Below are 14,882 nucleotides of genomic sequence, written 5' to 3' on the forward strand. Positions count from 1 at the left end.
TCCATATGGCTCTAGGCAATACATGTATGATGGCTATGTGCCTATAAGCAGGCCAAAATAAAGAACAGGGACCCATTCAACGCCCTAGATATGTAATATGCAACTCCTAGAAAGCCCATTTATCTAAGTCAGCGTCCCATTCGCCTTCTTACTAGCAGGGGTTCCGACTCCATCCTCTGCCACTTCATCATCACTCATGAGGCCTTCCAGTTCGAACTCCTCGGAATCCCTCACCCTCCTATTCACGTGCCCAACATGGCCGTTTAACCCTCCCTTGGCCATAGCTTTGGGCTGGATACGGTCGAGAGGCCAGGCGTATGAAGCGTAGAGGTGCAGCAGCATACAGACGAATAGGAAGAGCAAGAAAGAAATGCTAAAAAGGAGAAGGATGTAAGAGACGTGGGAGACGCCGGCGGTGGTGAGGAGGTTCATTTGTTCCTCTGTGGCGCCCATGAAGAGGAAGCCGGAGGTGTAGAGTAGCTTGTGTAGAAGTCAGCAATTGAACACAGACAAATCTTTATAAGGAGAGAGGTATTTGCAGGGCTACTTACAAAAGGCGTAATGTATTGAAAGCTATTAGTGTCCTCCACCTCCGTATCAGATATTGTATTTTGGTCCCGAAGAACGAACGAAATCTCTACTATCCTGGCCATTCCAGCAGCCATGAGCGTGTACCCAAAGACCGTGTGGACATGCGTGCTCAGCTCCAGATGTTGAGGATGAGCGCTCATGCCCCATCCTGTAAGCATTATAACCAATGCTGGGAAAAGATTCCTCTTCGGCCTCCCATCTCTTTTCCTTGACAGCCACATTCCAAGCAGGCCCGCACACCACCATACGATACCCATACTTGTATGCTGCAGGTCATTAGCCACCCATGGGCCTCCCCACCTGTGCTCCGTAAATGTATTGACGCAGCCCCATGCTGCTATTATCAGACTGTCAAAGAATTCTTGGCTTCGGCCGGTCCTCCTGAGCCACATCTGACCAACCAGCAGCAGGATTGTGAGAACAATGCCGTAGCCGATGAAGGCGCTGCCCATAATGAAGTGGGCCAGGCATTGACCTAGGTGGTCCCCTTGACAGAATCCCAAGGCCGTAATGCCCCCGAACAGCATCTGCACCCAGCTGACTACCGGCAATGCTTTCCCTACTACTCCATGCCCTATGACCATGTAGCGACGTATCCTAGCATGTATCCCTTTCTCCAGATGCAGCTTCAGGTAGACGCCGAGTACGACTTGGACAATGAGCATGAGCATCAGGAATGGTGCGAAAGAAGCGTGGACGTTATGGGCGAATTGGCGACCACCGTGGGCATGGCCAAGGAAGTAGCCGACTATTGAGAGAATGACACCGAGGACTTGGAGAGGTACGTGCCAACGTGAGCGAATGATCTAAAAGAAGCGGTCAGACTTGCAGGGATTTGACTTTGGCGTGAGTAGGAGTAGACGTTACCCCTAGGACCATTCCAGTGGGGAAGATGATGCCAAAGGAGGCTATTTGAATGGCTATATGGATCCATAACGTAGTATCCTGATATTCCAATGTCAGAATGGCTAGGGCGCTCAATGCTGGGGGAAGGTACAATAGGCTGTGCAGAAATCGCCTCGCCTTCTGGTATCTCATCGGTATGGTGCTCATGAGCGAACGCTTGTCCTGCTAGCCACAGCAGAGCAAGGTGACGGAGAGGGCGAGACATAGTCGGTATCCGTGCTGCTGACGTGGAAAGGGCGTTGGAGAACATCATGCAAGTGGTTTGCCGTGGGGTATATGTGCCTGCATTGTCCCCAGAAAAGAGTTGGCAGAGACTTAAAGCTGCCTGAGGTGGTGGTGATGATTATTTTTGTTGGAATGGTGTCTTTGGTATCTTTACTGGAGCTTCTTTTCTTCCAGACAATACATGTATATAGAAGGGGGGCAAATTTGGTGGTGGTCGGGCGGACATGCCGCCATTCCCGCCCGCAAATGCTTACGCTCCGAGGCTCCCAGCGGACACACACAGTCTCGCTCTCGATAGAGTCAGAATGACCGAGGAAGATTGAGAACCCTCCGAGCCTTCGAGCAAGTCGCGATTCTACGAGTAGAGGATCCTGGTAAAGAAAGGGAAAAGAGCCATTCAGTCAAGGCTGATAACAAAAACAACGATTGCCGGACATTAATATTCACTCCATCTCATCATTTCCATTGATTGCTCTTTAGACCACCAGTCAAATCCAAGCACTAATAATCGCTTTATGATTGCCTCTATCTAGACGCTCTCGACACTCTCCTACAAAATACTTCTTTCTTCTGATTCAGACCACATCCTTAATCCGCTGTACAATTGGCCGTCTCAAGGCATTCAAGCATCTCCACTTCAAAAAGCTCCCCTTTTTCCTCTCATGTCTTCATCTCCAACATCAACCCAAGAAGTCCCTAAGCCCGGCCCTCTTACCGCGTCTCCTTCATCACCGGCACAGGCCGATCCGCTCGAGGCCAAGAAGATTGTCTGTTCTCTTCTGACTCTCAAAACCCCGGCCACAATGACCAGGCCAAGACTGACAACGAGGATTAGGCAGCTCTAGAAGCCAAGATCGCAGCTCTAGAGTCCCAGATCCGAGAGACCGAAGACAAGCGGAGAGAGGTGGATGGGCAGCTAAAGTGAGTTTCATGACAGTCGTCTCCCTTTTGAAAGCCGTGCGCTCTACCTGCCAGAAAATCCAGAAACGCTTCAGACGTTGCCATCATTTCTGTCTAAATCGTGCAATTTCCAAGCATGCTTCCACCCCCCTTTTTTTCTCCCGGCAATCGGTCCATCGACACTTGCCTGTCTTTCTGCCTCACCGCTCGCCTCCGTCGCACCCACTTCTGCCGCCTTTCTCTTCTCTTTTGCGGTCTCCTAACCTATGATTGCTCCAGAACCAAAGATCCCCAAGCAACAGTGAAAGCCCACATCAAGCTCTTGCACGACTACAACGAGATCCGCGACATTGGCCAAGGTCTGATGGGCATCATAGCCGACAACAGGGGCGTACCCGTGAGAGAGGTTTATCAAGATTTTGATGTCGGCGAGGGAGATTGAGGAAGAGGGATGCACCATGGTGAGGGATATTACAGAATGCTTCGTAGATTGGGGACAGAGTGAGTAGCAATGATCGCTTGGAACCAACGGAAGATATTGGAAGGCATGGTACGATTGAAAGAACTGTAGGATCAAAGCTTTTATACCTTCAGGTATGTCCGAAGCGAGTAGAAATCCATACATCGTGGCTAATCTATTTGCCCAGCCGAACGAGTGGAGGCATCTATTTCGCTAGCTAATACCGCCATCGCCATGCTAACTCGCTCAAAGCACACCCTCAAATCACACCCAAAACTTCTACAGGTACAGGACAGTATGAGCATGAACCATGAACCTCATTAGTGCATCTTCTCCAAACTCTGCATGTTCACCAACTCGAAATACTTCCCTCCCATCCTCAAAAGCTCGTTATGCGTTCCGTGCTCCACGATCCTGCCTTGATCAAATACGTAGATCATATCCGCCCGCTGAATAGTGCTTAAGCGATGTGCCACTGCAATCGTTGTCCTACCCCGTGCCGCAGCATCAAGAGCTGCTTGCACCACTTTCTCTGATTCAGAGTCAAGAGCCGACGTGGCCTCGTCGAGTAGAAGGATCTTGGGATCACGCAGAAGAGCCCGGGCAATGGCGATGCGTTGCTTTTGGCCGCCGGAAAGCATACTGCCCTTGGAACCGACAACGGTGGAGAAGCCATCACTGCAATCAAGGTCAGCCATATTGCGAATTACGCTGTAACAGGACACGAAACTCACGGCAAAGAAATTATGAAGTCGTAAATGTTGGCATCTTTGCAAGCCTGAATAATAGCCTCTTCGGGCACATCTTCTCTATCAGCACCGAGCAGCACATTCTCCCGAACGGAGCCTTGATACAGCGTTGGCTCTTGGCTGACCAATGCCAAAAAGCCTCGGTAGTCATTAATGTTGAGGCTGGAGATTTCCTTGCCATCGACAAAGACACCTCCAGAAAGTGGGTCGTAGAAACGCTCCATCAGGGCAATGGTCGTGCTCTTCCCACACCCACTGGCCCCAACAAGCGCGACGTACTGGCCCGGCTTGACCGTAAGACTGAGACCTCTCAGCACGGGTTGCTCCGGCCTGGTTGGGTATCTGAAGTGCACATCTCGGAATTCAATGGTGCCTTCCATGTCGCTGAATCGCTCACCGTCTTGCGACCATGAATCAATTGCCGGTACTCGATCAAATAACGTCTTGAGCTCTTTGGCAGCTTGCTTCGCTTTGCCCATGTCTGGGGCGAATGAGAAGATTGTTCCAGCAGATTGCGCACCAAAGATGATGGCAGAAAAGCAGATGAAGAAGTGAAGCTCGGTTATTTCCTTATTGCCGAGGAGTGTGCCTCCATACCAGAAGCCTAGGGCTGTGCATAAGAACATGAAAGATTGAGATGAAGCGTAAAGTATCGAAGATCGAAGGATAGAATGTAAGCTTGCCCTCCCCTGAGCGACAAGGTTTTGGTGATAATGTTCCCAAACGTCCTCTTCTCGAGTTAGAGATGCGACGGTGCGTATAGCAGCAGTAGCCTCGCATGCGAAGCTAGCAGACGATTCATAAGCCTTCTTGGCTCGGTCTTGGAACCTAGCTAACATCCAAAAGCGAAGGAAGCCACAAGCAAGCAGGACTGGTATTGTGGCAGTGCAAACAAGAGCGAGCTTATAGTTCATGGCGCAAGATAGCGAGATGGCCGCAATGAGTGTCGTACAGACGACAAGTATGGTGCCCAAAGTCACACCACTCATGCCTGCCAGATGGGTCGTCTCGGTTGATAGGAAGGATGTCAGGGCACCAGCCGAATTTTCCTCCTTGTCGAAAAAAGCAATGTCCTGTCGAAGCATAGTCCGAAATGCCTTGTCTCGGGCTCGATGTACTAGGCGCTCGGAACAGAATGCAAAAGCTATGCCCTGAGCACTGAATGACAAAATTTGCACCAAGGCCAGCATGAGATACATCAAAGCCCAGAAATCAGCGTCGTGCCTGAGTTTAGAGTACATCGAAGGAGGCAGGGACAGAGCAACAATCTCTTCGGCGAAGAAGACCGACTGAGTGGGATTGCCTGCTCCAGCAATGATGGAGAAGACAAGTCCAACGAGCATGAAATGAACTTCCTTCTTATTGAAGCTGCCAACAACTTTGATTAAGGTCCATAGAGAATATTGACGTCCAGAGCTTGCATTTCTGCTTTCCAGTATTGCACTTGACACAGACTTGCCAGTGGTCGACCGCTCAAGCTTCTCCCGGCTGACCTCCTTTTCGGGAGTGAGGGACGTTACGAGCTCTTCCTCGGACTCGTCCATTTCTACATTCTCCTCTGCATTCTTTTCTTCATTCTCTGCGGATATTCGTTGTGCTTCGACGAGGTTGTAGTACGCTGATTTCTTCTCGAGCAGCTCATCATGAGAGCCTTGCTCAACGATCCGCCCTTGAGACATCACTACTATGTTGTCGGCTGTCTTGATAGTAGATAGGCGATGTGCGATTACGATTGTTGTCCGTCCTTGTGCAGCAACATCGAGGGCAGCCTGAACAACCCCTTCTGATTTGGTATCTAGAGCCGATGTAGCCTCATCCAGCAGCAATATCTTGGGATCGCTGACCATGGCCCGAGCAATCGCTATTCGCTGCTTTTGCCCACCCGAGAGAAGGAAGCCGCGCTCTCCCACATTTGTGTCGTACCCCTCGGGAAGACCCATAACAAAGTCATGCGCATTAGCCATTTTAGCTGCAGCCAAAATGAGTTCTTTTTGCTGTTCGATGTCGGCGTTCTCATGTTTCGTGCCAATGAGCCCGTGCTTGATGTTACCGAATATAGTCGTGCCAAACAATGTTGGCTCTTGACTGACGAGGGAAATTTGTTGGCGCAACCATCTCAAGTTCAATTTGCTGACCTCATGGCCATCGAGGCAAACCTCGCCACCCACAGGATCGTAAAAGCGCTCTACAAGGCCGACGATCGTGGACTTTCCGGACCCCGATGCGCCAACAAGGGCTGTTGTTTTCCCAGCCGGTACCTTGAGGTTTACGTCCTGCATTACCACCACCTCGGCCCTTGACGGGTATATCATCTTGATATTCTTCAACTCCACTGTGCCTTCCACATGCTCAAGTTTCTCACCCTCGTCATTCATAGGGTTCAAAGGAGAGGCTCGATCGATAGTGTTGAAAATCTTGCCGGCAGCAGCGATACTGGTGGTGAAAGCCTGGGCGTTTGGAGCCACATTTCCAAGAGAGAAAGCTCCTATCATAATAGCAAGCATAATTGTGAGGACCTCGCTAAGCGTCATCTGGCCATCGACAATGAATCGTGATCCCATCCAAAACGAGAGGCCATAGTTGAAGTAGATGATACCCATCATACCGCTAATCATGACTGCTAGGGCGACCTTGAGCTTGAGGCCCCACTTTTCAGCTTCTACCAAGTGTGTATCATATTGCCGGGCAAGCTTGTCCTGAGTACTGAAAGCTGTGGCATTTCTGATGGAGCTTATGACTTCTTCGGCAACAGTACCGCCTAAGGCATACGACTCTAGCGATTGCTTGTTATATTTGATGATGAATGTCGACCCAGCCCCCATCAAGAACGCTATGGCAAAGACTGTAGATGAGAGAATCAGGGTGAGCTTCCAGTATTTGATGAATGCAATCACGAAAGCGGTCGCGAAGGTAGCGAATGCGGTCAACGTAAGGGCTATCTTCTCAGATATTCCATCCTGTACGAGGTTGGTATCGGCCGTGATACGTGTAGTGATCTCTCCAGCTCCAAGCTTGTCGAAGAATGCAATGTTTTGACGCAGGATGGCTGCCAAATACTGCTCACGGATCTTCCCTGCGATATGCTCTCCTGTGTAAATGAATCCAACAGTACAGGTGTAGATGGTAATAAACTCTGCAATTGCAAGGTAAATGAAATAGAGCGTGAAGTGTGAAAGCTCAGCATTGAAGTGTGAATGCGATATTGTTTGTTGAAAGTAGCCTTGGAAGATGCCTGTTAGCTGACCAAAAATAACCTGGAATGCCGTGAGCAGGCTATATATCTGACAAACTCGAGGACACGTTACTAACGGTCATCAACGGCAAGACGGCCCCTCCTGCAATAGCACAAATAGAACTAACAGCAATGATGATAAGATCATTTCTTGTTGCATATCGGTACAGCGTTTTGAAAGTGACCGTCACCTCTGGTATGTCCAACTGCCTCTTGACAATCTCCTTCTCGTGCGGAGGTAGATGCGCGTAAGCCTCTTCGCCCTCCTTGACCTCAGATACCTTGACAATATGGGAATCAACTTCTTTCAGTTGCTCTATCTGGTCTGAAGATGAGCCCGAAGAGTGCGGACCCTGCTCGTGCTTCTCCCCCACAAGGTCTCTTCCTGACGAAGAGTCATCACACGAATCTCGGCTCAGCTGTTTCTCGATGCCTGCGTCGACTTCTCTGACGGCATGGTTGAGATCCCCGGCGGTGCTGTCCATCACGGACGGTTGCCTGGAGGAGCTCCCTCACAGTCAATGCTTTTGTTAGGCCTGAAAACGAAAGCGATACGGATTCAAGGTTGGGACTGGAAAGATATTATAGCAGCGAGATAAATCGGGCTAGGCAACCATTCAATAGCCAATTGTGAGGGATCGCCTAGCAGTATTTACAGTGGTAAACACGAGAGGGAGGATGCGCAGGTGGGACTCTCAAGTAGCACCTTCCAAAATGTGGCCAGGAACGAAAAGGGTAGAAATGAGACAAGAGACGGAGAAGAAGAAGAGGAAGAAGAATTAGAAGAAGGAAAAGAAGGAAGATGGCGGTGATGAGTGATGAGGATCTAGAGCGAACAATTCCACGGATACGTATTACCCTACGGTAGTGCACTAATGTCAGGGATGATAATTCTCAATTCTCGGAAGAGCACGATCCCGTCGGTCAACCCCGGCAACTTATGCGCATTGGTGCTAGTGAGAGACTGTCAGCGCATTTCGCTCTCCACATCCAGCACATGGTTCGCACGCCGTTTACTAAGGTACCTAAAGTAGGTAAGTGTAGTACCTAGGTAGTTTCTACTCTCATAGTCTGACTCGTACTCGTACACAAGTATCAGGGCTCGGATATGGAGAGTTGTCGGGAGTATTTATCAGGGTTTTGTTCGTGGCTCGAAGCAACAATGCGACATCTGAGACGTGACTTGGACCCTGATTACATGTATTTTACGGAGTATTCTTCGTTCAATAACTTAATAGTCCCTGGAACTCTCGGACTCCGAGCTCTGTGACAGGCCGAGGGGCCGCTAAAGATCACGCGCGCTAAAAATCCTTGACGCCGATTACCCGTGTCACGTGTGTAAACAATCAAAGACAATGTGATACCTATGACTTTCGTGCACCATTCCACACTTCCGCATTCCGCCCGCATACTCCTACTATGAGACCAAATCATTCAAGAAGCTGAGAAAGAACGTCGGCAGGATGTTAGAATGGCTGACGGGTTCCACGCGGCCAGCAGACGCGCGATACCCTCGAGCAGGTATACAATCCGAATTCGTAGGGATTGGGATTGAGCTTACGAGAAGTCAAGATGATGGACTATCGTACATTGAAGAACCGCCTGAAACCCCGGCGCCATTGTTCGCGGTCCGTGCCTTTAAGACCGCCATCTTTGGGACGCCTCACCCAGATCAAAACGATGTCAGACACCATATGCTGCTAGTGGAGCCAAAAAGGGATGTTGCAAAGACCCAGCCCGCAGAAAAGGTGGAAGACAACCAAGCTCATGATGCGGTAAATGGCTATTTCGATGAGCCCGTTGCGCTCCTCAAAGTTGATCCACTAGCGTCTCCAACCAAAGGCATCCTCCTAACTCCCGGTACCGGCGCCACTCGTCGTAAGACAGTGTCATTCGGGACCCTGATATCCAACGCCCAGAAAATAGAGGAGCAATCGCCATCAACGGAGGCCAATCGCGATCCCGCCCTAAGAAAGAGCAATAAACCAGAAATGCCAGGAAAAAAACTCTAGGATCCAACCTTGCCATTCAAGTCTTACCAAAACTCTCATAGAATTATCCAAGCAGAAACCGAACAACCAGGCTGTTTCAGTTACGTCCACCCAGGAAGGACCTACTAGAGAATCCGCGGCAAGTATTGGCGCCCATGCGGGGAATAGGGATCAAGTCGCTGATCAGACTGTGGATCTGAGTCAACCATGCTCAAGATCGGGGCAGCATTGGAAGACTGAGTATGAGCAATACCACAAGAGGTCGAATCGCGAAATGAAGAAGATCATCATGTATGGCCAGAATGTGAAGTCGTATGCCGTTAAAAAGGACTCTGAAGCTACTGGCCTTGGCGAGAAGCTGAAGAAGGAGCTGGCCAAGGTTGCTGCAATGGAAAAAAAGTATCGAAGCTAGCCGCGCAGCTAAACAACTTTCACGCGCAAGGTCCAGAAGGGGAGAGCGAGCAGACTAGGCTTGTCAGTGAGCTGGCACAACAGACAGCCTTGGCCATACGATACAAGCAAAAAGCCGACCAGTACAGAAGAGCGATGCAGAAGGAGAATCGTGCTGATGGCTCAGTTGGCGAACGACATGATATCCAGGCAATGGAAGAGACTGATGAATGGTCAACCAAGGAGGCAAATTCTCCAGAAATTGTTGCTCGGTCCGCAGAAAAAGATATGTTACACGCCCAACTGGAGAGCTTGCGTATGAGTGCGAAAAAAGCAGAAGATCAAGCCGCAAAGCTCGAAGCTGAGAACGGTGCACTCAAGCGAAGCCTAGCGAGAGTCAAAGGGGAGATGATGAGCTATGAATCACGGCGGCAAGCAAGAGAAGAGAGGCTCAAGAGAAGGGAAGCAAAGTGCAAGGCCGATCAGAAGGTATGCGAAGCTCAACTTGCGAAGCTTACCGTCGAGCATCAAAATCTCCTGCTTGCCTCTGGTCAGCCATCAAAAGCCGAAGGTCTAGCTCAACCACAACCATCGGCGTGCTCGGACGATCTAAGAGGACTTGATGGGAACCCAAAATCATCAGAAGGGGCGCTCGCAACTGGCGATGAAATGGATCATGGGCCTGTTGAGCAGAATCGCGTCTCCAAGGTATACCTTTCGCCTCGCAAGAGCAGATTGCAAAAGTCTGTGGTCGATATATGGACATTGAGCAGTCCCAGAGATGCCGTTGACGGTGGATCACTCTCGAAATTACCCCCGGAGCTTCCTCCTTCCAGTGTCAGACACGACATACAACGGACGCTAAAGGAGATTGATCAGAACCTTATCCCTGAACAGCATCCGGGGACCAAGTCGTTTCCTAAGATCCATCTCTCGCAGGCAAATGATGCCCACAAACCACCTACACAAACCACGCCTCAGCCTCAATCAGGCGTGTCATCACCAATCCACCGCACGCATAATCGGAGACCCACCATCAGCTCGCCACGACCGGCCACGCTTGATCTCACCTCAAGTCCTGCTGAACTCGAGCCGTCAAAGGCGATCCTTAGGCCCAGTGTCAAACCCTCGACGGCGACCCTGGGTCGATCGTCGAGCTTCACGTCAAGGGTAGGCAGTCGGACCAGCACCATGACCTCGGCCAGAGGTTCGGCGTTGTCGGCTGAGAGGGCAGCGGCTGCAAAGGCGAGGTTGGCGGCGAGGAGTGCCGAGAAACGGAAGGGGCGGGAAAGGGAAGGGTAGGTTGCCTCGCTTGGACTTTGTGCACAGTGGGTGCAAACATCGGCTATCCAAAACGACGAGCAAGGTCAGCTGGGTGGTTAGAATTGGGATATTTTGAGTAGCACTCTTTATCAGTAGTAGCGATTGAAAAGTATTCTATTCGTTGTGAAGAGACCTAGTTTCAGTCGCTGACATCCAGGAGAGAAGATATTCGTGAGCATCAACGACATTGAATGAATGACTGCACTGTTGGGGTGTCTGATTGTGTTAATTCTATGCTATTAGATTTGATCGTTCAGGGTAAGGCCCAGGTAAGTCGAGCATTCCACCAGCCTCCTGCTGTGACTCCAATTTGGCACGACCTTCAGCGCCATGTATGTGGACTCCGTCCGTGATAATGACCCACCAATGATATGCAGGGACAAGGACCACCAACGCCTTGTGAACACCGTTCGCTATGCCGCGATCAAAGCAAATGTCTAACAAAGGCGAGTAAGGAGGGGCGAAGTTTGCAGGTTGGCGATCTGTAGCTGAGTTTGTGCTGCCCGCTCCCTAAAGGGTTTCATCATCCTCGTTCTCTGGATCTTCGTCATCACCCTCTTCTTGATCATCGTCGTCCGGAAGACCATCATTCCCATCCTCCGTCATCTCGGCATCGGTGTCACTTCCCCCAAAATCATCCTCCTCATCGCTATCGACCCAGAACTCTCGATCATCGACAGGTTTTTCCGGTATCCTCGCCGTAGATTCGTGTGTCGGCATGACGAAGCCTGCTGGGATATCCTCTTTACTCTTCTCCACATCTGCCTTGGCCTTTTTCTTGAAACCTTCTGTGTTCTTCCGCAGCATCACACCAGCATCGACATTGGCTGGAGAGGAGCACTCGGCGTCATCGAGGAGCGAGATGATGGAAAGGAGGATGGATTCCACCCGTTGTGCTGGTGACCAGCGTTCCCCAGCACTCTCGCCGGACATCTCATCGTCGCCTGGGGCATGTAGGATGGAGATGCAGAGTTTCCCATCCGCGTAGATATTTGGGTGGAAGAGGGCACGGTTGAACTGGAAAGAAGGAGGGGTGTAGGGGTAGTTGTGGGGAAAGTTCATCTTGGCTTTGAAGTAGCCACCGTAATAGAGGGAACCAGGGTTGATAACAATAAGAGCAACGTTCCAGTTGAAAATGTCATCGTTGTTGAGCTGCAGAGAGGTTAGTGAGGGTTCATTGTGGGTTGATGTGATTGGCCGAAGGCTGACCTCAACGTTGACCCATTTCTCTTGGGATAGAGCCTTGTACTCGTTTTGAAGGATCTTGCTTGCTGCCATCTTGACTCAACGGATGGCGTGAAGCTGACTGGTCAAGAAGGGTAGAGTGCAGGTGGGAGCTCAGTTGCTAAAGGATGAGTGTCTTTGGTGTATCGGTTGCGGTGATGCTGAAGAGGAAGAAGAGGGATGAAGGAAAGGAGGAAGATGGTCTGCTGGTTTAAGTACTTGGAATGAGGGTGTGTGTTATCGATTCATACATATTCATGGTGTTGTTTGTGTGAAGTCGGAGTAATCTTTGACACGGTCAGCCTAGACCAGTGAGGATAAGTACGTTCAAGAGGGCACCCGTTTCAGTCGGATGACGAAAGTCACACCAGAGCTTTCGCCGCTGGATTTATGGAAGACACGCTAAAGGTAGGCTAAGGTATGCTAATCCCCGGAACAGGGTTTTGAATTTGTTATACTCTAAAGTACGGAGAGGTATTTGTTCTTTAAAGCAGCTTTGGCATGTTATCAAGCTGCCGGAATACAGGTACGTACATATGTACATTGCTTTACATGTAATTTATATTCCTAGTGCATTTCATATCATTGCTGACCATGTTTTGAAAGCAGTGATTAAGTGTTTTTGAAAATAAAGTCTTTAATGAATTGTCGGGAGAGATGCCTTGCATCGGGTATCTGGCATCCGGCATCCGGCATCCGGCAATGGTGAAAAGAATGACCGAATGACGGATTCTGTCTAGTGTATGTCTACTTTATCCTTATGGCTTATGCCCTTCCTCCCTCGTCGCTCGAATTATTGACTGCCGTGACTTGTGACTGTTAACGATTCTCATCAACTTACTCTATCAGCTTGCTCTACCAACTTCTTTGGTAGCGTCAAACAATCGGCAATGCTATGCTCAGTCACGGATACACATACAGAGCAAGGCCACCTGCTTCCAAAGAGACTGCCTCGAGTGCTTTCCATCTCTCTCTCTCTCTCTCGAGAGAGAGTCTAGACCCAAACCCTTCCGACGACGCAATGATGATGCAAGGGAAGGAACGTACGGCTCTTAAATAATTCCATACTTGCTAATGGCAATGCTGTCTGCCATCTCCTCTCGCTTTTTGCTTCTACATTGCTTCAGACTCTTCGCTTGATAGCTTCTCTTCTAGCAAGCAACGCTTTCATCAGCATACTCTCCATACTCAACACCTCAATACTGCATCAATTCGGCAGTATGAAGCTCAATATCCTCTTGGCCGTCGGCGGTCTGTCATGCTTTGCAGCTGCTCAGTCAACTCAGTCCATTACATATCAGAATCTGACATATGCAAATGTTCGCCGCGATTCTGGCTTAACCGGTCCACCAGTTGAAGAAGTCCATTATTACTATGATCAATGGCCAATCGGACTGGCGGTTTCAAAGCAAGGTCGCATTTTCGTCTGTTATACAAGGGGAACATACGTTAGTGAACCTTATCGCCTTACCATATGCTTCAGATGACTGAGTACCTTCTAGGCATACACCTTGGGCGAGGTCTTCAATACTACAGCCGAAGTCCCCTATCCAAACCTAGAATTAAATACTCCTCCCGGAGGCCTGTCTACTTCACTTAACGGTATCCCTTTCGGTAGCAACTCTACGGACAGCTTCATTAGCGTTCAAGCCCTGTTCATTACTCCCGATGATACGCTCTGGGTTCTCGATACTGGAAGACCCAGCACGAACGAGACAGAAATGCTTACCATGCCATACGCGTCTCCTGGCGGGCCAAAGCTGGTAGCTCTCAATCTGACGAGTAATTCAATCATTCGAACCTACAATTTCCCGTCAAGCGTTCACTTTCCAGATTCCTACATGAACGACCTCCGATTTGATATGCGTGCGAACGCCACGGCATCAGGCAAGGGCATAGCGTACATCAATGACAGCAGCAACGAGGGCCGTACGGGCTTTATCATGCTCGATCTTGGTACCGGACAGTCATGGCGCCAGCTAACCCAGCATCCAGTACGTGTATTTCGAGTTTATATATCCTCTTTTGGACCAGATCTTGAGCCTTTAGACATATCTTGAGAGTGTATACTCTGTAGACATGTTCCAAGGCTCAACACACCCTCTCGGATAGGCGACGCTGACTCTGAAACCATGTCCTAGTCTACACTCCGAACTTTCGAGGATGTGCCTTCATATCAAGGAATGCCCTTCTATCAACGCAGTCCCGGCTTGGCTCTGACCAATATCCAGGAAGGGCTCGATGGCATCGAGCTCTCCTTGTACGGCGACGTGATGTACTATTCACCTCTGACAAGCGACTATCTCTACAGCATTGAAACGCAGTATCTCCGTTCGAATCCCATGGATGACGTCCTAAGCTCGCAACGAGCATCGAATAATGTCAAAAGCCTTGGCCAGCGAGGCGGGAACGCCAATGGTTTCAGCGCCGACAGTAACGGAGCTGTGTACATGCGTAAGTTATACTTTCCGAGGCATTTCTTCCCCATCCATGCTGTCTTATGAGTCGTCAGACGTGCCTAAAGAGTTCTCTGCTCCTAAGACATGTCTCGCGACTCAGAATTCCTTCCTAAGGACTAATGCTGACTCCAAAATCATCAAGTCATGCCGGAGCAGAACGCCATTTACATTTACAACTCCACGACGTTGCAGGCGGAGCCGTATGTTCGGGATCCACGAATCATTTGGCCCGATTCATCGAACGTTGGATTCGATGGCTACATCTACTTCAACATCAATCAGTTGCCTTACCAGCCTGATTGGAACAACGGCACTGATTTGAGGCAGTACCCGGGACTAATACTAAGATCCAAATTGCCAAACAATGGAACCAAAAGTACTGTGCTAGCAGCTTAGAAGTGTGCTCATGGAACAGCAGCATGAATATTGTAC

At 49.8% G+C, this 14,882-nt stretch overlaps 6 protein-coding genes across 6 annotated transcripts; 3 read left to right on the forward strand and 3 right to left on the reverse strand.

The window, feature by feature from the left end:
- Positions 1 to 123: 123 nt before the first annotated feature.
- HO173_000365 (uncharacterized protein) lies at positions 124 to 1,747 on the reverse strand (the record flags this gene model as incomplete). The annotated part of the gene is made up of 4 exons (XM_037302315.1): positions 124 to 480; positions 552 to 1,397; positions 1,459 to 1,536; positions 1,589 to 1,747. 4 exons carry the CDS (start codon positions 1,745 to 1,747, stop codon positions 124 to 126), a joined length of 1,440 nt encoding a protein of 479 aa, XP_037170894.1.
- A 637-nt stretch (positions 1,748 to 2,384) lies between these two features.
- On the forward strand, positions 2,385 to 3,064 carry HO173_000366 (uncharacterized protein; the record flags this gene model as incomplete). Its single annotated transcript, XM_037302316.1, has 3 exons — positions 2,385 to 2,489; positions 2,558 to 2,643; positions 2,902 to 3,064. 3 exons carry the CDS (start codon positions 2,385 to 2,387, stop codon positions 3,062 to 3,064), a joined length of 354 nt encoding a protein of 117 aa, XP_037170895.1.
- Positions 3,065 to 3,402: 338 nt separating this feature from the next.
- HO173_000367 (uncharacterized protein) lies at positions 3,403 to 7,548 on the reverse strand (the record flags this gene model as incomplete). The annotated part of the gene is made up of 3 exons (XM_037302317.1): positions 3,403 to 3,760; positions 3,817 to 7,085; positions 7,141 to 7,548. 3 exons carry the CDS (start codon positions 7,546 to 7,548, stop codon positions 3,403 to 3,405), a joined length of 4,035 nt encoding a protein of 1,344 aa, XP_037170896.1.
- A 978-nt stretch (positions 7,549 to 8,526) lies between these two features.
- On the forward strand, positions 8,527 to 10,746 carry HO173_000368 (uncharacterized protein; the record flags this gene model as incomplete). Its single annotated transcript, XM_037302318.1, has 3 exons — positions 8,527 to 8,941; positions 9,117 to 9,345; positions 9,393 to 10,746. 3 exons carry the CDS (start codon positions 8,527 to 8,529, stop codon positions 10,744 to 10,746), a joined length of 1,998 nt encoding a protein of 665 aa, XP_037170897.1.
- A 531-nt stretch (positions 10,747 to 11,277) lies between these two features.
- HO173_000369 (uncharacterized protein) lies at positions 11,278 to 12,045 on the reverse strand (the record flags this gene model as incomplete). Its single annotated transcript, XM_037302319.1, has 2 exons — positions 11,278 to 11,919; positions 11,977 to 12,045. 2 exons carry the CDS (start codon positions 12,043 to 12,045, stop codon positions 11,278 to 11,280), a joined length of 711 nt encoding a protein of 236 aa, XP_037170898.1.
- Positions 12,046 to 13,211: 1,166 nt separating this feature from the next.
- On the forward strand, positions 13,212 to 14,846 carry HO173_000370 (uncharacterized protein; the record flags this gene model as incomplete). Its single annotated transcript, XM_037302320.1, has 4 exons — positions 13,212 to 13,439; positions 13,494 to 13,985; positions 14,133 to 14,445; positions 14,593 to 14,846. 4 exons carry the CDS (start codon positions 13,212 to 13,214, stop codon positions 14,844 to 14,846), a joined length of 1,287 nt encoding a protein of 428 aa, XP_037170899.1.
- Positions 14,847 to 14,882: the final 36 nt, after the last annotated feature.

This window comes from Letharia columbiana (genome assembly GCF_014066305.1).
Source record: "Letharia columbiana isolate WasteWater2 chromosome Unknown Sc0000000_s0, whole genome shotgun sequence".
Lineage (NCBI taxonomy): Eukaryota > Fungi > Ascomycota > Lecanoromycetes > Lecanorales > Parmeliaceae > Letharia > Letharia columbiana.